General features: G+C 39.1%; 1 protein-coding gene across 7 annotated transcripts in view; it reads left to right on the top strand.

Moving 5' to 3' along the window:
- LOC149448881 (elongin-A-like) overlaps window positions 1-15488 on the top strand; it is a 114699-nt gene that overhangs the window by 47719 nt on the left and 51492 nt on the right. For all 7 annotated transcript variants that reach the window (XM_089694150.1, XM_089694149.1, XM_089694156.1 and 4 more), the window contains 2 exons: window positions 12730-12832; window positions 15223-15390. In XM_089694150.1, coding sequence (XP_089550276.1) covers window positions 12730-12832; window positions 15223-15390 — 271 coding nt within the window. The remainder of the gene's footprint in view (window positions 1-12729; window positions 12833-15222; window positions 15391-15488) is intronic.

Below are 15488 nucleotides of genomic sequence, written 5' to 3'. Positions count from 1 at the left end.
CCTCAAGGGAGCACAGCTGGCTGCCCCCAGTAAACCTTGTCGGTGCTGGGGACCCGAAGACTGGTGAAGTCCCTGTTCAGGAGAGGTCTGCTCTGTATCCCCAGACAGGTGAATGGCCTTTTTTATTTAAAGTCCGCAACTACAGTATTTGTAGCTGCTGACTTTTTTTTTTTTTCAAATAAGTCAAAGAACCACTTTAAGTGATAGGTTGCATTTTTGAGCAATGCTTTACTGTTACGAGGGGCGTTCAAGTTAAATCGGGACGTTTAATTTTACCGGTATAAAAAGGGATGACCGCATCTCGGGTGGCTCAGAATGGAAAGCTGATGCAGCAGAAGTTATTGGTTCAGATCCTAGTTCTGACAGCCCCAATTATAAAGCAGGGGTATAGCCCTGCAATGGTCATACTACTAGCTAAAAAATACCATAGTTATAGTTCTGACGGTAACACTGTGATTAAATGCGCCATTGTAACAATCGTGAGGTCATGAGTTTGAATTCCTGGTAGACCACGCTAAAGTTGATTGTACTTGAGCTAGGCGCAGCAAGAAACATGAAAAATAAGTATGTGACTGTGTTTTAGGGGGAGGGATGTAATCATGGCACTTAGAGGTCAAATGTTTTAGGAGCTCTAGACGAGCGCCGGATAATAATGAAGAGAAAAAAATCTAAATTAGGTCCTACCTAGTTCGGTTTGAGCTGTCTCGCATGCCCCGTGCAGCTGCCGGCTCTGGTTGTTGGAGTCCACAGTCCCAGATTAGTAGCCAATAGGGAGGAGGAGGCCAGTGCAGAAAAGAGGCACTGGGAATGCTCAGGTGACAGCAGCAGGGAACCCTGGAGCCCTGAGAGACCGGAGAGATGCCGCCGAGGAAAGACCATGTTGGAGCTTGACGAGAGTCAGTGAAGTGGTGGTTTTCATATAGGGTGGCCCCCTTACATCACCTGAGACCCCTGAAGGCATACAGTCAGCATTTGAAGCCCTGGTTGGAGGACCCTGAGGATGGGCGGAGATAGTGTGTTGTCATGGGAGGTGGTAAATCCCTAGGTCTGCTGTAAACGGTGGTTGAAAAGAGTGTGGATGTAAAAGAGGCTTGCTAGGGGTCTCGGAGGTTGTTGGGACTGTGAAAACATAGAGATATCAAAGACAGGAGAGGGCACCCAGGAAGTTTAGCAGAAGGAGAGGGTGCACATTTCAGAACTGTAATCTTAAAAAAGAAAATCTGAATGGGGTACATGAGGAAGAGTTTGAATGTCTGACTAGTATACCTGATAATATACCACTGAAAAAGAAAAGAGAAATACCTTAACTGGAAATTAATTATAGTACTGGGAAAACTGGAAATAATAATCCACTTGAAGTTCTAACATTAACTGTATAATTTTAACGATATGAAGAGCAGATCTGTCAAGGAGGGAGGAACAAAAACTCCCCAATCAAGTTTAAATACAAGCACAATATGGAAATATATGCCTTCACAGGAGAAAAGCCCAGAGGACCAAATCCTGGAGTGACAACATGAAGCAAATCGAACTGGAGATCAAACTAGACTGTCTTTTGGGGTATTGAATAGGAATCCGATCAGAGAACCCACAAATACGGAAAGCGAAACAGAAAAAAATGAAATATGGAAGAGCAAGAAGCAAGGCCGCAAATGGAAATCACAGAAATGTTTGCAAAATTAGAGAACTCCATAAAGAATGAAATGGCAATATCACATAGTGAATATCTGGAAGAAGTTGCGTGGGATCCCAGAAATAAAACATAGAGAAACAAAGTTGCAAATCTTTCCAGGCATTGCACTTGAGACACTTGCCAAAAGAAGATCCCTGAAACAATTGCTGGACCAGATGAGGGAAAAGAACATCTGTTACAATTGGGAATTTCCAGCATGTCTGATTGGGTGGAAAGATGGAAAATCGGCAAGATTGAGATTCCCAGAAGATTTAGGGGACTTTTGTGATTAGATTTAAAGACCCTGGACATTACAGGATGGTCTGAAGGGGTTAAAGAGAACATAGTGGTAGAAAAAGAGAAATGGCAACGACTTTCCAAAGAGAGACTGTAATAGAAGCATTATAGGAGGTGGTGGTTTTTATTTTATTTTTTTTCCCTCCCCCCATCTCTCCCTTCTCAATTTTCTTGTGTTGAAGGTTTCCTTTCTTGAGGACAGATTAATATGAGCTCCCGTGGTAAGGAAGTAGGCGACATCGGACAGGTAGATTGGTTGATACAGTAAGAGGACTAGGTAGGAAAGGGAAGAGATTTGAGAGAGAGAATTTAGTTAAAATTATGGCAGGTTGTCAGGAGGCAAAAGATTAGAGATGGGGGTCTGTATGGATGTGTGTGTGTTTAGAGCCTTACCCTGGAAGAAGCATCGACAGTGGTGATAAATCACAAATGATTCTAGAGCAAGAATTTTGGCCAATGGATTTTTAAAGAAGAGGAATTGAGAGGGGGTGGGGGATTGGTGAGGAGGAGGATGGGGGGAAAGGGAGTATATGGAGGAGGTCTTCTTGTTCCAAATTGCTTATACCCACACCCCTATAGAGGAGAACAGATACAGAAGAAGGAATAGATATGATCCATTTTATGACATATAATGTGATCTTAGGCATAAGATCCTAAGGGAAATGCACCAACGCTCTATTGAAGTGATGTTTCTTCAAGAGACACATATATCCCAAGATACAAATGTCAAGTTATACTCTAAATATTATCCAGCTTGGTATTGTGCGGATTCACCAATGAAATGAGCAAAAGGAATAGCAAATATTTCTGAGAGGAAATCTACAGGGCTTTGAATGTACTTTTAGCAAACCTTTATTGTCCTAATAAAAATTTAGTGATAACCTGGAAGGGATACTAAGAAAACTTAGACTTTAAGAGGTGTAGTCTGATTGTGGCAGGAGATTTTAATTTTTGCATGGATCTGGGGATGGATGCGTCATGTGTGACGAGAGGGAGGTAGGAGTCTAAAGTATGTTAAAAAGATGTTGCATCACTGTCAACTGATGGATGCATGGAGAGTTAAACATCCAAGAGAAAGAGACTATACCTTCTCCTTGGCACATGGGATGTATTCATGACTGGACTATATAATGATTGAACATAGACTCTTTGTGAGTCTTTGGTGAAATCTAATATAGAAGTAATATTTATATCTGACCATGCACCCATCACAATGAGATTATGGTTTGGCGGAGAGCGGAACAAAATAACTGTGGTGATTTTTAAATAAGATACGTTTACAAGACACTGAAACGGAAATAAGATTAAAGAGAGAAATTGAACAATATTTTATGTTTAATGAGACCGAATCTGTTGCTACAGTATGGAAAGCCCATAAGGCATATATTAGGGGAATCCTGATTTCAATAGGGGCAAAAAAAAATAAAAATGGGGGAAGAAAATAAGGCAATAAACAGAGGAATTATATAAGTTGGAACAATCGCATAAAAAGAAAATGGATTCAGATATACAGCAGGAGATAATTTTAAAAAGAGGAGTTAAAGGATCTTGTGGAACAAGAAACAGAACAGGAGCTTTAATAGGGTCCCAAAGGAAAGATATATCAGTGGGGGATTAGACCAAGAAAATATCTAACAAAAAAGTTAAGGGAAAAGAAATTGAAGAATTTCATAGAAAAAATATAAGATGAAAGAGGACAAATAGTACATTCAACCACTGATATCGCCAATACATTTCAAAAATATTATAGTAGTCTATATGGAGCAAAATTTAAGAACCAGAAAGAAAGGGAAAAGGCTGAGCTACCAAGATTAGATGAAGCCAGATTAACAGCCTTTAGATAAATTAATTTCACAAGAGGAAATTCTAGCATTGAAGAGTACAGTTACAGGAAGGAGCCCTGGATCAGATGGATTTACAGTGGGATATAGGAAATTTAAAAAAACCTGTCCCTAAAAGTGTGTACATATATAAAATGTGTGTGTATAAATATATGTATATAAGAGTGCATTAAGAGGGGAGTCACTACAGGCCTATATCACAATCATACCTAAGGAGGGGAAAGACTGGTCCTAGTGTGCCAGTTACAGACCTATATCTTTATTAAACATAGACACAAAATTATATGTCGGGGTATTAGCAACAAGGATGAAAACATTGATGCCGGATTGGATACACTTAGACCAAATGGGATTCATTCCTGCAGAGAAGGAAGGGACAATGAATTAAGATCATTGCTTCTCCTGCAAAAAAGTAGGCGAGCGTAGGTATTGGTGGTAATCCTGTCGATATTTTGGAGGCGTTAGGAATTGGGCCCAAAATGTTAGTGGCTAAAAAGTTTTTATATAGGGGCCCATCAGCAGCGGTGAAGGTTAATGGGTCACTGTTAAAAAAAAAAAAAAAAAAAAATTTTTCAGAATGTATAATGGAACAATGCAGGGATGCCCACTTTCTCCCCTGCTATTTGTAATCTCTCTAGAACCACTACTAGCGACTGTAAGATTACGGTAACGGTGTAGATCTTAAAGGAATCTGGACAGGAGATGTTGTACACAAAGTTGCAGCATATGCAGGTGAAATGTTGTTCTATGTCACAAACCCTAAATTAACATTACCTAACTTAAAGAGAATATTAAAATACTATGGAGCGTTATCAAACCTGAAAATTAATCCTTCAAAATCCGATATTAAATATTAATGTTCCAAGGACAGAGAAACAGATCCTCCAAAAAGAATTCCCTTTTTACATGGAGGGAAAAAAAATTTAAGTACCTGGGAATAAAATTAACCCCATCTATAAAGAACCTATATCGGGTAAATTATATTCCACTAATAAATGAGATTAAGGATGGAGGAAAATTTCAATGGGACTGCTTTCCTGGATAGGTCGTATAAATATGGTAAAGATAATAATAGTACCAAAAGTCTTGTATAAGTTCAACATGCTCCCAATACATTTACCAGGGTCTTTTTTTGCGACCCTTAAAAAAAAATGATACTTGGGTATATATGGGCTAATAAAAAACCAACAGTTAATAAGTCTTGTGCAATAACAAAATGAAAGGGGGATTAAACATGCCGGATTTTAGGAGATATTTTATCTCTGTGCTAATGCTATGAAAAGCAGATTGGATATACAGTATGAGTACACTCCTCACATTTTTGTAAATATTTTATTATATCTTTGCATGTGGCAACCCTAAAGAAATGACACTTTGCTACAATGTAAAGTAGTGAGTGTACAGCTTGTAAAACTGTGTACATTTGCTGTCCCCTCAAAATAACTCAACACACAGCCATTTAATGTCTAAACCACTGGCAACAAAAGTGAGTACACCTCTAACTGAAAATGTCCAAATTGGGCCCAAAGTGTCAATATTTTGTGTGGCCACCATTATTTTCCAGCACTGCCTTAACCCTCTTGGGCATGGACTTCACCAGAGCTTCACAGGTTGCCACTGGAATCACGGAGCTGGTGGATGTTGGAGACCTTGCGCTCCTCCACCTTCTGTTTGAGGATACCTCACAGATGCTCAATAGGATTTAGGTCTGGAGACATGCTTGGCCAGATCCATCACCTTTACCCTCCGCTTCTTTAGCAAGGCAGTGGTCGTCTTGGAAGTGTTTAGGGTCGTTATGTTGGAATACTGCCCTGCGGTCCAGTTTCCGAAGGGAGGGGATCATGCTCTGCTTCAGTACGTTACAGTACATGTTGGCATTTATGGTTCCCTGAATGAACTGTAGCTCCCCAGTGCTGGCAGCACTCATGCAGCCCTAGACCGTGACACTCCCACCACCAGTACATGACTGTAGGCAAGACACTTGTCTTTGTACTTCTCATCTGGTTGCCGCCACACACGCTTGACAACAACTGAACCAAATCAGTTTATCTTAGTCTCATCAGACCACAGGACATGGTTCCAGTAATCCATGTCCTTAGTCTGCTTGTCTTCAGCAAACTGTTTGCAGGCTTTCTTGTGCATCCTCTTTAGAAGAGGCTTCCTTCTGGGACAACAGCCATGCAGACCAATTTGATGCAGTGTGCGGCGTATGGTCTGAGCACTGACAGGCTGACCCCCCACCCCTTCAAGCTGGCAGCACTCATATGTCTGTTTCCCAAAGACAACCTCCAGATATGATGCTGAGCACGTGCACTCAGCTTCTTTGGTCAACTATGGCGAGGCCTGTTCTCAGTGGAACCTGTCCTGTTAAACCGCTGTATGGTCTTGGACACCGTGCTGCAGCTCAGTTTCAGGGTCTTGGCAATCTTCTTTGTAGCCTAGGCCATCTTTATGTAGAGCAACAATTCTTTTTTTCAGATTCTCAGAGAGTTCTTTGCCATGAGGTGCCATGTTGAACTTCCAGTGACCAGTATGAGAGAGAGTGATAACACCAAATTTAACACACCTGCTCCCCGTTCACATCTGAGACCTTGTAACACTAACGAGTCACATGATACCAGGGAGGGAAAATGAGTAATTGGGCCCAATTTGGACATTTTCACTTAGGGGTGTACTCACTTTTGTTGCCAGCGGTTTAGACATTAATGGCTGTTTTGAGTTATTTTGAGGGGACAGCAAATTTTCACTGTACACTCTCTACATTGCAGCAAAGTGTCATTTCTTCAGTTCAGTGTTGTCACATGAAAAGATAAAATATTTACACAAATGTGAGGGGTGTACTCACTTCTATGAGATTCTGTATAATTCACGGGGGAGAAGTTGGGTTAAAATGGAGAGTATACTTAGTAAGTCACAATTAGATAGGACTATTTGGTTACCACATAGGTTTCATACACTGGATGAAAATACAAGCACTTTGATACGGAATGTATTGAGGATTTGGGATATAATGTATAAAGAAATGGGTTGGAAGTACAACTCACTGTTAATAACTTTGGTGGGAACAAAATTTTTCCCTCCCGGGAATGATAACATTTTAGGAAAATGGATAAAGGATAGTAATGCACGTTTTAAAAGATATATTGTAGATAAGGGGAAATTGTTGTTTTCAAGATTTAAAAAGGAATTATTTTTTATATTGGATGAATGGCGGTACTACCAATTAAGAAATTTTGTTGCAATGTTCCCGCAGCCATTAAGGACAGAGGAAGACATGTATCCTTTAGAACAAATGTTTAGTTCAAATACAATTCAAAAACGTTACCTCTAGGATTTACAAGCTCCTTACTGAATTGGCTGAATCTGAGTCCCAATCATTCGTGGAAAAGTGGGAAAAGGAGCTTGGAACAAAATTGAGCAACAAAAAAAAAATGTTTAAATTAACACATGGGGCAGTGAATCCGAAAATAGTTGAAATTAATTATAAATGTTTCGTAAGATGGTATATTACATCTAATGTGCCACACAAAGACCAGAGGTCTCACCTTTGTGTTGGAGGGGGTATGGGATTAAGGGAACAATGGCACATATCTGGTGGGATTGCCCTAAAATACTGGAATTCTGGCGGGCGATAATTCAATACATACAGGAAATACTGGGGATTAGTATACAGATAGACCCATGGGTTTGTTTATTCCACAAATCGGAGAATTCAGTTAAACGCTGAAAAGAAAACGATACAATTTAATTTAATAAATGCAGCCAGAGGTCTTATTCCCAAATTTTGGCAAGCAAAAAGAGCCTCCAAAAATAAAAGACTGGATAAACAGAGGTGTGTGTGTGTGATATATCGAATATATATAATGGAAGGATTATACCATACTGACGAGGATAAAATTGAACATTTTTTAAATATCTTGGGGAAGATGGTATGATATTAAACAAAATCAAAAAGATATCTAGATGTGGTCGGAGTGTAAAGAACAAGGAAATGAAATAGGATTCCATAGAAGGGCAAGAAAGAAGAAAAAGGAGAAGAGGGGGGAGAAGTTAGATGGAAAGAGTATTAGAAGAACAAGAAGTAAAAGAAAAGAATGAGGAAAAGGAGTAAATTGTAAGGGAGGGGTGGATAGAGGGGGAAGGGAATAGATAAACGTGTGGAAATTTGTGTTTTTGTGATGTTTGTTAAAAATTGCAGTTTGTATTATAAAACTAATAAACGATCTAAAAAAAAAAAGGGGGGGGGATGCTAGCATGGCAGTACTACACGCGGTAGTAAGTGGCAAGTATGCGCTGTTACTGATAGGCAGCGCGCGTGATGGGCTGGTCCAGAGACTTTTCATCAAGATGGATGGCAGACAACAATGTTACTGTGTGCATGGAAAAGCGTGTGGTGCTGAAGTTTCTTGTGAATGAAGGCATAAAACCAAAGGATATCTACAGAAGACTTCAAGCACAGTACGGTGATGGGAAGCTAAACCACAGTAAGACATATGTTTCAAAGATGGCGTACGTGTGTCAGTGATGATCCCAGCCATGGTGGTTCCCAACCCACAGCAGTCATTCCTGTGACACATTCAGTGCATGGAATGCCTGATCCTGGAATCGGCATATACGTAACCTGCCGTGAAATTGCACAAGAGACAAATATTTCTGTGGGACCGTTGAACACAATCATTGACAAAGGGAAGCAGGCCATCCTAGGATGATCCAGGCGTACTGACAAATCTTTCTATGCCGAAGCTTTTTAGGAATTAAACGATGAGAGAAGTATATAAATGTAGCAGGGTAGTATGTTGAAAATTAAATGCAGTTTCCAAACCTTGAAATTTTATTCTATAAACTCAAAAGACCCGGTTTGACTTGGACGCCCCATATGTCTATCATGGTATATTTAACCCACAAGCCACACCATGTATCATTCCTTTATAAATATTATAAATACAGTATGTATGTTTTTATCCACATTACAAGTTCATTAATTGCCATTTCAAATGCAATTCAAATGCTCTATTACCTATGCATACACAGCTCAGCAGCTATTAAAAGCGGATGTTTTTTGTACAATGTCTATCTGATTGAATATCAATTCATGTGATTTTCAATTCAGGCCTAATTTTAAATACAAGGTGACTTCAGGCAATATGGTCTGGAAAAATGCTTTTAATGATGCACTGGGTTTGTAAGGAAAGTGTTTTCAAATAACCAGTCTCCTGGGGAGGAAAGAAAAGAAAAGAAACCTAGGGAATATCATTTTAATTGAGTGGCTTTTAATGCTGCACCCATCGGGTTTTTAAAGAATTACTCGGTGTTTTCTAAATTGGAAGGTACAATTACTGTACAGTCAGACAGCAGCAAGGAATAATTGCTTCTGGTCAGAGAGAAGTGATTTCACTGGAGTACACATTTCCCTCTAAAACATGCAGTATAAAAAAAATGGCACCAATCCAATGCTTTATTTTTCTTTAAAGTGGCCTCATTCCACATTCTCTGTGACCTGGTAGGACATACGCTTTAGATATTTTGTATTTTTTAAAATGATTTTCTCTTTTGGAGAGTTTGCATGGTTTAAAATAGTTTTGTTTATCCATCATTTAACCTTAAAACAGTATTATAACTTTTTTAAATAATTTTTTAGACTTTTTTTTTTTTTTTTCCTTTTTTTTCACCTGCTGTTTTGACCAGTAATACACCTCCTGTATTAGAGTGCCCCCAGTCTGGATGAAGGAGCACAGGAGGTACAGCGGGCAGCAACACTGTCAGTCTGGGGGGAGGGAAGTGTTATAAATTGATGGCAAACTCCAGTGCACACTGCATAATCATGCACAGCCACTTTTTTTTTTTTTTTTTTTTTTTTTTGAGGGGGGGGGGGGGTAAAGGTTTTACATTAATACATAAATGCTGATCATTGTAAGCACCCCTCCTCAGTGGTAAGTGGTTTCTCATCCCTCTAACTGCTACATCTGCAAAAGAGCCTGTTCTTTTGAAGAACAGACTTTCTCACCAGATCGCCAGGGGAAAATAAAGGAAAGAAAGCATACGGGCCAGTTCAATATGGTACCAGATGCGGTCCAGTACGTGTTGTTTTTTGTTTGTTTTGCATCAAAAACACATGGACAGTAGGTTATATGGGTTCCAATGGCCTAGTTCACACCAATGCTGTCAGTTCCAGTGCAGGAAAAAAAAAAAAGTAGAGCATGCTTTTTTCTTTTTGTCACTGAACTGTACTGGAATGTGATAAAATGCATCAAAACATACCGGAACTCGCATGTCCCTATTTAAGATGAAGAAAAAAGAGATTTAAAAACACACTGGAATGCATCAAATCCTATCAAAAAAGTGTATGCAGAAACGGATCCGTAACACATCTGGACTGTTTCTGTGGTGTGAACTGGTCCTAAAAAAAAGAAAACTAATACCTCCATCACATTTAAGAGTAAATGCTTGCTTTTGGTTTTAATACCACCTTTATAAATTTGGTATTGTGATCCGAAAGTAGTTAGTGGTTCCAGAGATTATACTGGGCTAATGCCTGGTATTATTTTTTAAATCGGCCAGCGATTGTTTTTAGCCACAGGATCACTTTTACAAGCGGCTAGAGGGGTTCTCCCCACCTGCTGCTCTCTGTCACCAGGCCGTCCCGTCCCACCAGAATGTCAGTGATCATTTCTACGGTATTAGAAGCTGGAATCAATGAGTATTTCTTCACTTTCGGTTTCCCCAGCATGTAAACAAGTCAATTTGACTTCTAAAAAGCATCTTATCACACCTATTATGGTGTTATCAGATGCTTTTAAGGGCAAAGGAGAGATCTGTGGTCTATCCCTAAAGAGAACCTGTCACTGCTTATTGTTATCAAAAGGGATGTTTTTAAATTCTCTGTAACAACCATAAAAGTGATTAAATTTTTTTTTATTTTTACATAGTCTCCAATTTTTTTGAAGTGCCACTGTACTAGCGTGCAAAGGTAAACACCCGCGTCGGTTATTAAACGCCGATTGCACCACACATGTGAAGTATCATGAACATCAAAGCGAGAGCAATAATTCTATCACCAGACCAAAATGTAAATCTAAAAAGGTAACTTGTAAAGGCTTTTAAAGCCTCCCCTATGGAAATTTTTAGGTAACCTTGTTTTATGCAGTTTTAAAGCCCGACATGTTTGGTATCTATTTGGTGTAACATTATCTTTTATATTTTACTAAACTAACTGGTATTATATTGTGTGTTTTTGTTGCATTAAAATCTATTAACGTGTATTTAAAGAAAAAAAAAGGGTTTTGGAAGACCGCTGCACAAATACTGTGTGACATAAAAAATTGAAACAACCGCCATTTTTTTTTTCTCTAGGTCTAAATATTTGTGTATTTATGTCTGGGAGTTTTTACATGAAACCAAAAAGTGTCAGAATAGGCCTGGTCTTTAAAGTGGTTGTAAAGGTTCAAGGTTTTTTACCACCATGCATTCTAACCCCAATCCTTACCTGAGCCCCCTCTGATCCAGCAATTTTCACAATAGCCTCAGCTGTATGGGGATTTTCCCTCATTGGCTGAGACAGCAGCGGGAGCCCATTGGCTGTCAATCACAGCCAGTGAGCCAATGAGAGGAGATTAGGGGTAGGACCTAGCCACGGCTCTGTCTTATGGATACATAGAGCAGCAGCTCAGGAGTGAGCACGTAGCCGTGCCCCCAGGGCAAGCAGCTTTCTCTGGCCACCCACCATCCATTCCACTATCCAATGAGTGTTTCCGCATTAGCTGTCTTGGGTGCTCTCATTGACAGGTGAATAGTGTCATTAGCAGTTGGGCAAGGCTTGGCCCAGAGATGAATGAAATTGGACCATTTGGAACAATCCTTAGATGAAATCAGACAGGTGCTCATTGGAGGCTTTTTAAATGTAGAGGTTTGCATAAATAGCTCAATCTCTGTGTTTGCTGATGATACAAAGCTAAGCAGTGCAATAACTTCACAGCAGGATATAAAAACCTTACAGGAAGACCTCAATAAAGGAATGGGCAACTACATGACAAATTAGGTTTAATGTTGAAAAATGTAAAGTAATGCACCTGGGGGCCAAAAATATATGAATTGCAAATTACTAACTAGGGGGAGAACCTTTGGGGGAATCCAGGATGGAAAAAAGATCTGGGGGTCCTAGTAGCTGACGGGCTCAGCAATGGCATGCAATGCCAAGCTGCAGCAAGCAAAGCTAGCAGAATGTTAGCATGCATAAAAAGAGGATTTACTCCAGAGATAAAATTATAATTCTGTCATTTTAAAGACTCTAGTACGGCCGCATCTTGAGAGTGCCATCCAGTTCTAGTCATCAGGAAGGATGTGCTGGAGTTGGAGAGAGTCCAGAGAAGGCCAACAACGCTAATAAGCAGACTGAGGACCTCCTGTTACGAGTAACGAGTACAAACCTTAAACTTATTCTCCCTGGAAAAAATACACTTGAGAGGAGATATGCTAGCGATATACAAATACCTCAATGGGATACCTCAGGGATATTAAGAAGATACGCGGCCACTCATTGAAATTGGAGAAGATGGTTTAAGCTTAAACTGCGTAGAGGGTTTTTTTTACTGTCAAAGTGGTAAGGATGTGTACATCCCTTTCACAAGCGGTGGTGTCATCAATGAGTTCTATAGTTAAAAAAAAAAAAAAAAAAAAAAACAACAACTTTTAAATGGGCATCTTGGCGAACATGAAATACAAGGATATGGATCTATTGATAAAAACACACGTACACATCCACACGGGCTGAACTGGGTGGACCGGTGTCTTTATTCAATGTTACCAACTATGTAAGTATGTAGAACAAATCTGCTTTAATTTTCTAATGTAAAAATAGTTGCTTTAAAAAAAAAAAAAAAAAAAATTTAAGCTGTATTTGTGAAAATGTGGTTACTGTTGTAGACTAAGAAGAGATGTTTAGAAGATTTGCTTAGTATACCACTACCAAAGCTGTTACCAGACTACACTATGCTTCCTTCTCCACCTCATTCAGATGAAAGTAAAGGTATGTTTAAATGACAGTGAAATGTTTTTAACCCAATTGTTAGTATAAAATGTTTTACAACGTTCTGGAACTGTAGGGGAAAATTTTCGGTTTCAGTGGGCAAGAAATTACAGTTAAGCAATATGCTCTATGCTGATAGGTTAGGACAGTCTGCATCCCTGGTGTGAGGAAATCTTTGTGTGGACATGTGTTTTGGTGATGCATGTCAAAGTTAAGATTTCCTTTTAACTTTGGAGAATTGTCTTTCCACTTCCTGTTCTGGCTTTGGAGCTTGAAGTGGGTGGAAAACATCCCAGTGGGTGCACAGGCAGCAATACAAAAAAAAAAAAAATCTTCTTACTCTTTCTCACTCCACTCCAAAGTTTATCTGACCTACCAATTTTTAGGGCTGTGATTCAATGGGAGGAAACATTGATCGTACTGTTACTGTACAGTTTGAGGATACACAGATGGCTTGTTTTAAAAATCATTGTACAGAAGAGTGTTTGCAATATCTGGACAAGACAGTGACAATAGGAACTTCAGCTATATTAGTACATTATGGAAACCTGCCATTTCTAGTTCTTTATTTAACAAAGGCAGTATATATTTCTTGCAAAATCCCAGAGTGAACTGTCTTCATTTTGTTCCTTAACTGCTTTCCCGCCGCCCTATAGTAGACGTACTGCTACAGGGTGGCAGGGCTGTGCATAATCACGTGTATAATGATGTGATTTGGATTTCCAGCACGTGCTGCCCTACCTGTGCCGCCATTGGCAGTTACAGATGTCAATCACCAGGTCCCGGCCGGAGATCACCGAGTAAAACTGACAGGGGAGAAACCTGTGTATAAACACAGGTCTCTCTCCTGTCAGCAAGGACATGCTGTTGTGTATTTCTCTGCTGCGCACACACAGCACATTATGTAAAACAGCCTTTTATTAGCACCGATCACAGTATTCGTGTCATTGGGATGTCAGTGGCAGAATGCCCACCACAGTCCCGCTAGAAATCGCTGGTTACCGCCATTACTAGTATATAAAAAAAAACCAAAAACAAAATTCCAGCGTGTATATATACTGCCATTTGTAGACGCTGTAACTTTCACGTAAACCAATTAATTTACACATATTGGGATTTTTTTTTTAGCAAAGATATGTAACCGAATACATTTTGGCCTCAATTTTATGACCATTTTGATTTAAAAAAAGAAATATTATTGGACATGTTTTATATAAAAAGTCAAAAATATTATTTATTTTTAAAAATTTGTCGGTCCTTTTTTTGTTTATAACTCAAAAAATAAAAATGCGAAGATGATTAAATACCACCAAAAGAAAGTTCTGTTTGTGGGGAAAAAAGAATGTAAATTTAATTTATGTACAGCGTTGCATGACCGCGCAATTGTCAGTTAAAGTAACGCAGTGCCGTATTACTAAAAATGGCCTGGTCTGGAAGGGGGGTAAATCCTCTGGAAGTGGTTGACGAACTTATCAAAACAAGATACTAAAATATTTTCTTAGGCTAGGTTTACACTGCCAAGATATAATTTTGATCTGACATTCAGTGCAATTATGTAGTACTTGGATGCAACTTTTGATAAGCTTTGTATATTCTATGGGGCCAAAATCACACCGGAATCACTCCAAAGTACTACAGGAAACTTTTCCAAAAACGCAGTGCTGAGTTTTCAATGGTGTCTGTTCACATCAATGTGACTTGTCATGTGATTTTGTGCAACTTGAGTCACATCTGAAGTTGCACTAGTCTGAATCCAGCCAAGAGATATTCCTAGTCCATTGTGCTGTCGTGTGTGTGTGGGTTTTTTTTTTGGTCCACACAAGAATCTGATCACATGGGTATTCACGCCCATGCGATCCAGTTCTGCACATCGCACCGTGATTTTGGGGTGCTGTTAACATACACAATTCTGCACTGCATCAGTGTGAATCCAGGCTGTGTCTTTAAAACTATTTTCTATTTTTGGCAGATACCGTAGAGTTAAATTAACTAACTTATGGTTTCTTAACCTTTTGGGATCAACACCCATCAGTCTCTGAACCTGAGTTTTCAGGCCTGCCATGGATATTGCTACCCTCACTATTTTAATGTGTTTGGTATGATACAAAATGTAGAAGGAAAAAATAACAACTTAAAAAGGGTGGGGAAAAAACAAACTGTGGTAGGTAAATCCTACCATGGAGTCCCCAAGAAAACTGAAAACCTAGATGAAAATAATTTTGGGTAGACAAATTCTTTACATACAATGTATGTAGATTTCAATATATAAGGGTTAGTATGTATTCTGAGTATGAGAATAATATGAATGGTACTGCAGAAAGTAAAAACTGCATTTCTTTTTGTCTTTGCCATTTTTGAGATCCATTTTTTGTGTTCTATTATCAATACAGGGAATATACCAGAACCTGTGGCTGAAATAAGCCCCGAAACAAGTGGTTTTACTGGAAAACGTTTCAACTCTAAAATGTTGGTGTATTCTGGTTCCAAGACAATTTATCTGCCTAAGATGCTTACACTATATCAGCAATGTTTACGAGTGCTTCAGAACAATATTGACTGTAAGTGTGATTATGAATATTGGTGCTAAAAGCAATGGCCTTGTCACTTTGCATGAGATGTACAAAAATGTTTGCCCTTCTGTAAACAAGTAATTCCC

This window comes from Staurois parvus, unplaced genomic scaffold, assembly GCF_062004578.1.
Source record: "Staurois parvus isolate SC_StPar_1 unplaced genomic scaffold, SC_StPar_1.0 ptg000652l, whole genome shotgun sequence".
Classification (NCBI taxonomy): domain Eukaryota; kingdom Metazoa; phylum Chordata; class Amphibia; order Anura; family Ranidae; genus Staurois; species Staurois parvus.
This window is presented reverse-complemented; position numbering and strand designations above follow the sequence as displayed.